The following is a 9,404-nucleotide window of genomic DNA, read 5'->3' as shown; positions in this document are numbered from 1 at the left end:
AACAGAGAGGGTGATATCTATCATCACTGGAAACACACAATTCACTAATAACTGACAGTGGGAGTCATAATTTCAGTCAGTCAGTGCTTAAGCACATTCAGTTACCTACTCCAATATTTGGAGCGAATTCAAGTGGAATCTCGATATTTTAGAACACCCCACATTATGGTTAACATAGACTATTCATGTTGGAGGAACTGTGGAGAACTGGACTCAGATTTACTGTCAATTAGTCTCGCCGATGGGACCTCTAGTCCCTAGGGGGCGAGGCAATAAAGCTCACAGCAGCTATAAAAGGCATCACTATAAATTGTCTTAAACCCAGTCAACCCTCCTTCATAATGAGTCTTGGGTGCAAAGACAATGGGACTTAGTCATACGGCTGTGGCAACCTTAGACAAATTAGACATATATTCGCCCTTTTCATCTTCAGATCATTAATATTTGCAAAGCAGGGTTTTACCTTATCATAAATGTTTCCTTTTGTAATTATGAGTGATTTCTTCGATCCTCTATTGGAAACAAAGTCTGATGCACACCTGATCAGCTCAAAGACGGGTGCGTAGGCAGGGATCAGATGTATAGAATAAAATAAAATTACCTGCACACTGTCTACACTTGCACAATAGGGACAACTTCATTTAAGCAACGTTTTGGTCAATAGACCTTCTTCAGGCATCTCATGATGATTGCTTACCGGTAAATAAAGTTGTCCCCATTTTATTCCACCCTATATTAAAATTGCCTAGAGGGTGGGGGGACCGACCGCGGTCACAAACGAAACATCCAGACCTGTGAGGCGCACTGTTGCTCTGATCCGCACCACACATGGCACAAACAGTGTTCAGGGGTCTGCCATGACACTAGTCCAACCAGGAGCCATGTGCGGCCACCAGGGGCCACGTAAGGTGCCCCGGGGGCCACAGGTTGCTCCGATCCACATCAAACGTGGCACAAACACTGTTCAGGGGTCTACCATCAGAATTGTCATACATGGGGCCACATCCAATCCACTTTATTAGAGCACATTTAAAACAACAGCGTTGAAGCAAAGTGCTGTACACTTAGTAAGAAAAATATACTAAAATGATAAGAGCAAAACAATATGCTATAAACAGGGGAAGAAAAAAAGAGGGGCCCCTGGCGGCCACAGGCACTCCGTTGCTCCAATTCTGACCAAACTTGGGTTTAGGGGTCTGCCATGAAAATAGTCAAACCAAAAAAGACACAATTGCACACATATTGGCCACTACAGCATTCTTTAACACTTCAAATGGCCGTAACTCAGTGACCATTGCTCTGATCAGCGCAATAGATGGCTGGACCCATAGTCTTTACACCCAGGACTTATAGGCTATGTTGGAGGGTTGGGTTTAAGCCAATTTATAGTGATGTCACACCAACCCAATCCCAACCTCCTCTTTCCATTCTTTACTTTTTTTTCTTAGCTGTTATTTATTTAATTTGTGTTATTATCTCCTAACTTTGTGATAGACTGGATCACCATTTTGAGTCGTCTTTTTCTTTCTTTCTTTTTATTACTCTCCGCCAGGAGAGTATTGTTATCACTGCGTTTTCACTTTCTAAACATGACACACCGATTGGTCAAGCCTCACGTGACACGTGAAATACTGTGATCTGATTGGCTAGTGACGCCACCGGGCCTATATATACATGGCATCACTCTGACAGTGTCTCTGCCACTGTCAGAGTGAGGTAAGACGGGAACCATGAAATGGCTGCATGGCTGATAGATAATTGGCAGATAGGACAGATAGGACATTTATATAGACAGGAGGGATATGACATAGGACACTTATACAGACAGGAGGGATAGGACACTCACACAGACAGAACGGAAGAGGACACTTACCCAGACAGGTTGGATAGGACACTTACATATACAAGAGGGATAGCGACCTATAAATACATGTGTCACTGTGATAAGCCAGATTCCAATACCGAAAATCCGGCCACTAGCTCACTCCCAGACCTTCGAACCGGAAGTAGTCAGGTAGTCGCGGTCCAATTGTTCCTATCTGTCTTATTGGACAGATAGGACAGATAGGACACTTATATAGACAGGAGGGATATGACACTTACATAGACAGGACGGATAGGACAGGAGGGATAGGACACTTACACAGACAGGACGGAAGAGGACACTTACCCAGACAGGATGGATAGGACACTTACATATACAAGAGGGATAGCGACCTTCGCGACCTTCGAACCAACACAAGTCTTCTGGCGGAGAGTTGTGCTCCGAGGAGCACTTTTTCTAGTTTCTTTTCTTTTTTGTATTGGTTTGGTTGCAGTTCATTTGTTTTGGTTTTATAACATCTTAATAATTATGCAATTATAATGTGTTTATTATTGTGATGTGTGTACTGTTGCAAAGCTATTGACAATAAAAGAAGGAGTGAAAAAAAATATTGAATCCCTTTCCTTATAGTTCTTATTAGTGAAAACATGGCTGTTGTTAGCAGCCCATCTCCATCAATTATCATGAATAAATACTGCATTGGGTTGAGACGAGACAGGCATACAGTATGGAGCAATATTTCTGGGTATAGATTATTAATAACATATGGTCAGCATCAATCCCTTTCAGTTTGTGTAACCATGCGCGAGAAAGAATAAAGACAAGTTCACCCCCCCCCACAGTTTGGGAACGACTGCTCTAGATAAGAAACAAATGCAGGAAGTTCATTCGTCTTTTGTAGTATTATTATTATTAATAATAATATTTTTGTTTTAATGAAGATTTGTGTGTCATCCTCCTTCCACACACGTGTTCAACCCCTCTATGCCAGTGATTCTCAAAGTGGGGTCCGGGGGTCCTTGAGGGGGTTCCAGAGGGTCCCCAGATAAATGATGGTAGTGAACCAAATGGACCCCTTGTGTGGTTGGTTGTAACTGTGAGAGTGTACAAATGGAATGGAATAAATATTTTTCCATTCATTGACCAGATCTGTAGGGGGCGCAGTGGAGTAACTAAAACATTTTTTTCCATCCGGTGGATTATTTTACATTTTGGTCAAAAAGTGTATTTTAGACGCAAGGTGGGGGGCTCCGAGTGTTCCCACTGTGGAAAGCAGGCTTTCAACATCTTAAAACCATCTTTGTTTTGGTAAGTAGCGAAAGTGTATATTTTATTTTGACTGAAGACGACAGGCTGCGCAGCCTGCGCCACTGCGGGTGTGGGGGAAACGGCCCGAAAGTACCATAGCGTTAAGGAGAACTCCTTCTAACCAGGTTCAACCCATCTTTGGTTGTTCAACTCACACGCAGCACAGACTAGAACCCACGTGGTGGCTGTGCTGCCAATGACCCGGAGGTAACGGCTACAAGTCCTTCCTGCACCACCAGACCCGGCAAGATGGCAGCGGACACGCAGGTTTGTGCTTCTGCTGTTTTATATTAGTTCGCTATCCGTGTACGGACCGTCAACCAAGCACCGTAAACGAGTAGCTAATGTCATCCCGAGCGAGGTCCGGTCAATAGCGCTGCTGTTCTTTCGCGTTCAACAGAGCTCTAGCCGCATTCCCATAATAGCTAGGTTGCTAACAGCACAGCAGGCTCGCTAGTCAACCATAGGGCTAACAAAGTGCTACGTAGTCCTAGCCACAGTCTCCATCTCATCACATCATTATGATCATGATCAGCATTATTATTATCATCATCATCATCGTCGTGATCATCAAGCACACTGATCAGTGATCAGTTGCCTTGGTGATCAGCTACAACTTGTCTGCCAACTCATAGCTCACTCGATTTGATGTAACTGATGATGATTGATTGATTGATTGAATAGTTTATGAACAGTTTGCAAAATCAAGACACTGTGGCACAGATTTATTTATACTAAAGAAAGCTAAAAGGATAACCCAGATAAGCCCTCAGGGCTTGTTTCCATTAAGGTTCTGTGTATTAAATCCATTGGGCCATTTAAGATGTATTCAGTAAACTGTTGGGGGCTCATTTCCGGTGACAAGTTTAGACTGACAAGATAATATGTGCAGATCATATTGCAAAGATTGCTCTAACATATGAGGTTACCTGGTGACAAGCCAACCTGGACCCTTACACAAATATAGCAAGTCACTCTGTTGAAAGACTTTTAGTGGCTGTAGTAACATTACTCCTGGCTTTATAATAAATAATGTCTGATGTTTAGATTTCATAGTAGAATTTACTTGCATACACACACCTTGTACTTTGGTCAGCTGTTACTTTGCTATTTTTTGAATATTTGTTTTAGTTTTTCATTAAATATTGTTCAGGCTAATGTTTTGTCCACCCGGTGCAGCAGGATCATGTTGTTCACCAGAATAATTAAATCTGGGCTCACCTAGTTTTTTAAAATTATTTCTAACTATGATTGTTTATACCAGGTTTCAGACACACTGAAGAAATTTGCTGTGAAAGTGACTTTGTCCAGTGTAAACGAACGCAAAGAGATTCTTGGAGAACTGAAGCTATGCTTAAGTGGCAAAGGTGAGAATTGTAATATGAACTATTGAATTTCTACCTTTTAGTGTACTGTCAGCTTAGAACCAATGTTGTTACCTCTGCTGATTGTTTATAACCATCTCATCCTTTAGAACTCCCAGAGCCTGCCATCAAAGGACTGTGCAAGCTCTTCTGTCTCACCCCACACAGATACAGGTAGGTGGATGGATATCTGGTCGTACATAAAAAACATTTCTACATTTTCCAGCACAATAGAATGGTCCAGGATTTTTGTTGGTGCAAGGAGGAAATTAGCATCTTCCTCCTTTCCCTCGACAAAAGCATATAGGATTTTTGTATTGAGCTTTTAATTATTGACGAAAATAAGCTCTTTGGCAAATAAAAGTTCATGATGCTTACACATTTTGCTACAAACTTTGGCACTTACATTTTGTGTTCTGGGTGGTGGATTCTTTTTTGGTTTGTTTTTGTAATGTTTTTGTAAAAAATATTTCAGGGATGCTGCGTCTCGAAGAGAGATTCTGTCTGTGATCGCTCTGCTGGCTGAGAGTCAACCTGACATCCTGGCAGCCAGCCTCCTCCACTGCCTTGTAAACAGTGGGATCATCAGCAAAAATGGGGAACCCAGGTATGGCCTGGGATGTTTCAACTTTTTCTAAGTCCTAAGCCCGATTTATGGGCCGTCCACACGGGCAGTGGTCTTGTGTGCTGAAAATAGTAGATTGTATCACAAGGGAAAATTATCTATCGTATCTATCGTATCTATCTATCCATCTATCTATCTATCTATCTATCTATCTATCTATCTATCTATCTATCTATCTATCTATCTATCTATCTATCTTAAAGGTGATCATCACCAGTAAATATCAGTGTCTCCAAAATAGGTGTTAGAATGGGTGGTGTATTGACTTTGATCACACATTGTTTTGTTTTCAGTAAGTGCACCGCCTCGGCAGCGTTTACTGGCTTGGCTTGGACCTGCCTACTGGGCCGCACCGCGTTTTCTTCTCCAGAGAAAAAAGAAGGACCTATGTGGAAGAAAATGGTGAATAAAGGAGCATCAGTGTTTTCTAATTCAGATCGTGTTTATCTCTCCTATATCTTTTCAATAGTCTTGGGTTATGTATTTTCTGTTCGCTTAGTCCACGTGTAAAAGTGTCCCAGAGCATGACATTTAACCCCTAACGGCTGTGTGGTCATCAGAGCCACCTGAGCAGCCATCTGGTGGGTGAAGCAGTAAAAGTAATGTTTTAATGTTAGACTTTAGAAACTATTTTTTTTTCAATTACCTTTACCTTTACCATTGGCTGATTGGCCGTAGATGTCACATATTTTCTGTCTTTTGCAGATGGAAAATTTGCTTGTAGCCAACTGTGGTGCAATTGTGTCATGACCACTTTCAACCTGGTTTCCCTATTTTGGGCATATCATTATAGCCAAAAATGTCAACATTTTCCAGACATTTTCTACAAGCTCACAACGCGTCACGACATGTGATATTTTCGCTAAGTATATTATGTTAATCGTACATGGTCTCTGCTGAATAAACAATGAATGAAAATACCAACATGTATCTTGTGGTCTCCTCTCACAGGTGGAGGTCCAGAGTCTTCTTCTGGCTGAGGTGGTGGGAGGAGCTCAGGGCACTGCCCTAAAGTCAACCACCAAGAACCTCTATCACCTCTGGAAAGAAGTGAGTAGGACACTGCAGTTTCACAATGACACTGAAATCTTTGCGTCTCAAAAGGTTTTTATGGGAGAAAATAATTCTTACCTTGGTCATGAATATGAGAACCAATAATATATCAAATTACACAATAATACATTTGGTGTTTTTACATTTGTGATTTTATCATATTGGAGAATTTGATGTGTCTCACCGATGGCTCTGAAATAGTTTTTCATGTGAAAGTCCACATTTGACCTAAGCCCAAAAATGTGAATTAAATGAAATATTCTATTCAGTTTTTAATTTAATTTGTTGTATTTGAAGAACATTAACCACTTAAATCCTTTATGGTTGAGTGGAGTCCCTCAGGTCTCAGAAAATAGCTCTTGCTTGTGGATATGCTATTTTCTGTGAAAGTTTTTGAATACACGTTCAGAAGCAACACCTGGGGACCAACTCCAGTGCCATGCTCAAGGGCACTGGCAGGAGTATGTCCCTAACATGCATGAGTAAAACACTTAACCTTTTGGGCCCAACCCAGCAATTCATAACCACCATGATAAATGGAGAAAGGGAAAACTATCTCTATTTTGACCTTTGTTCTGTTTTCACCAGAGCCCTGGACTGGTTGATCTGTACTTCAGCACCTTGTTGAGCCTGGAGCAGAGCCCCACCACCCTGGCTATGCTAGGGGTGTGTCTGGACTTCTGCACGTCACAGAGAGACATGGACACCATTGAGAAGCATAAGGTAAGTCTTTTAATAGTAGGTATTTGTTGCCTCTAAACCTTTTCTTTTTGTCTCATCTTTAATCACACTTAAGATCTGCTGCCAAATGTGTCACATTTTGTTCCAAGGTCACTTGCCTGTAAACTGGAAAATGTTATAACACGGTTTTACATCTTTACATCTACATTGCTTTACATCTCAAGATTCATATTGCTAGGTAGCATGACTATTATTTTGGTAGCATATGCTACTAAAATGGCTGTAGTGTAGAGTCATGTCTGTATTTGTTGATATGATCTAACTTTTTGCTGTTTTCAGAGTGCCCTGCTGGATCTGTATGTGAAGACAGTCGTCATGAGCAAGACAAGGCCACAGCAACACATCCTGGACAAAAGTGGCTCCTTGATGCGCCACGTGTCCCACTCTGAGTTTAAGGAGCTATTGCTGCCTGCTCTGCAAAAGACCGTGCTCCGCAGTCCTGAGAACGCCATGCAGAGTGAGAAGCTTTCACCTCCCTAAATACTTTCAGCATGCTTAACCACGTGAACCCTGGCATCCCTGATTTGGGCATGTCATTATAAGTGAAAAGTCTCAAATATACCCGAGGGCTAGGCCTACCCCATAGACCCTACGTTATATTGTTAATTTACACAAGCCGGTATTGTGTGGCCAAAATAGGAGATCTGCAATCTCACAAAGCATTGCATCGCAACTCGTTGTGAATCTGTAGAACGGCTATTTTCATCCTATGATGAAAATTGCCGATTTGTCAGGTCCATAGTGAGCATTAAATGCTGGTACATTACTCTAGCTTTAATTCAGAGACAAGCAGCATTGCAGACGACTAACCATACAGTTGGTGTAAATCTTGTCTTTTTTTCAGCCATCTCCTGCTTGGTCGCCTCAGTGACTCTTGACCTCAGTCAATATGCCATGGATGTTGGAAAGGCCATCGCAAGTAAGACCAATATAGAAGCCAAATCAATTACAGAATGTGTGTGTGTGTGTGTGTGTGTGTGGCTGTGCGTTTATTTGCAGACCTAGATAAACAAAATGTATTGTGTGTGTGTGTCGCTATCGCTTTGTGCTTATCTGGAGACCTGGAAAATGATTTCCCTATTTGTTTTGCCATAGTTAGATTAGTATTCTCTCTTCTTATTGAGAAATTAGCTGATGAAGAACAGTAACATGGTAAACCCTCACCCATCTTAATACCTGCCGATTAAAACAAACAATTCGACTGATGCTAGGTTCCTGGCTTACCTGCAATTCTAGAACTACACTGTCTCTCTGCATTTGATGTATGTGATTACCTTGCTTATTGTTTAAGAGCGTCTGCTAAATGCATACATTGTTTGTTTGCATAGCAGGTGTATATTGAGTGTGTTTAATATTTTAGGCCAGCTGAAGGCTAATAACCCCCAGGTGATGGAGGTGGCAGTCCAGGCCATGCAGAACCTCAGCCAGCAGTGCAGCGACCCCTCCGCTGTTCAGGACATCGTCACACACCTCTTTAAGATCCTCGGAGGTGAGTAGCAAATCATTCATATTGTTCTTAATTCATTCAGTACGCTGGTGTCACATGGAAAACAGATCTCCAAGCTCTTAACGTGTTGCAATATAAATTAAGCATTAAAGTCAATGGAAGTCATCATGTCGTGCTATGTTTATGGTTGCAGGGGCGGAGGGGAAGCTCACCATTGTCGCCCAGAAAATGACCGTTTTGTCAGGTAATATGATTTTTAAGTGCTTTCTTCTTCATTGTCCATAATCTTTTAAAATCTTTAAAAAACATATTACAAACCTTGATCATGTCATGTAACTATATCTTAAGTTGTGCTGGTATGATTTGCAGGGATTGCTAGCTGCAGCCATCACGCCGTGTCGGGAACCTCCAGTCAAACTCTTAGCTCTGATGTTGCTGTGATGTTCATCCCTTATCTGCAACAAGAAGGTATAATTGCTTGTCACACATGCTTAGCCCCTCCCCACCCTTTATGGTGCATTGGCTGCTTAAAGGGAGGTGGGCCTGAGTCAAAGAGGGATGGCTCATAAAAGTTATGAATACTAGTCCATACCCGGTGAAGTGCGCAGGCGAAAATAGTTGCAAACGTGGGCTTATCCCGCGTCCCGTAGCTATGGTTCAAGTGGCTATGGTTCAAGTGGCTAACGGTTTCCCACCGAGCGCTCATGTGAGCGAGCCACCTGCAAGGTGAATTATGCAGAAAAGTAAATTCCTCCTCGGCATGATACAACACACCTTTTATTAACTTCCTTTCTTTTCAGTCCATGAGGGAACCCTGGTGCATGCCGTGGAGGTGCTTTCCCAGTGGACTAATCGTCTGACTGTGGAAGTCCCCGCCGCCCTGTTGGACTGGATGAAGAAGGCCTTCACCCTCAAGACTTCCACCTCCCTTGTCCGACACGCCTACCTACAGGCCATGCTGGGGGCGTTTAAAGGTCAGTCTGTCATCAATGCTGTTTGTACTGCCTGAAACGCCTTAAACCACTTTCAGCCTGGCGTCCC

At 42.3% G+C, this 9,404-nt stretch overlaps 1 protein-coding gene across 1 annotated transcript in view; it reads left to right on the top strand.

The window, feature by feature from the left end:
- Positions 1–3,316: 3,316 nt before the first annotated feature.
- The window catches only part of gcn1 (GCN1 activator of EIF2AK4), a 46,185-nt gene continuing 40,097 nt past the window's right edge, over positions 3,317–9,404 (top strand). Inside the window, exons 1-13 of the mRNA XM_084056083.1 lie at positions 3,317–3,400; positions 4,398–4,500; positions 4,608–4,671; positions 4,973–5,104; positions 5,416–5,524; positions 6,074–6,172; positions 6,764–6,898; positions 7,196–7,373; positions 7,761–7,835; positions 8,277–8,405; positions 8,557–8,607; positions 8,733–8,831; positions 9,164–9,337. Of these exons, the coding sequence (XP_083912209.1) occupies positions 3,383–3,400; positions 4,398–4,500; positions 4,608–4,671; positions 4,973–5,104; positions 5,416–5,524; positions 6,074–6,172; positions 6,764–6,898; positions 7,196–7,373; positions 7,761–7,835; positions 8,277–8,405; positions 8,557–8,607; positions 8,733–8,831; positions 9,164–9,337 (1,366 nt within the window). The 5' untranslated portion in view covers positions 3,317–3,382. The remainder of the gene's footprint in view (positions 3,401–4,397; positions 4,501–4,607; positions 4,672–4,972; positions 5,105–5,415; positions 5,525–6,073; positions 6,173–6,763; positions 6,899–7,195; positions 7,374–7,760; positions 7,836–8,276; positions 8,406–8,556; positions 8,608–8,732; positions 8,832–9,163; positions 9,338–9,404) is intronic.

Source organism: Gymnoscopelus microlampas (genome assembly GCF_963454915.1).
Source record: "Gymnoscopelus microlampas genome assembly, chromosome: 4".
In the NCBI taxonomy this organism is placed as follows: Eukaryota; Metazoa; Chordata; class Actinopteri; order Myctophiformes; family Myctophidae; genus Gymnoscopelus; species Gymnoscopelus microlampas.
The sequence above is the reverse complement of the archived record's forward strand: the minus strand, read 5'-3'. Positions and strand labels throughout refer to the sequence as shown.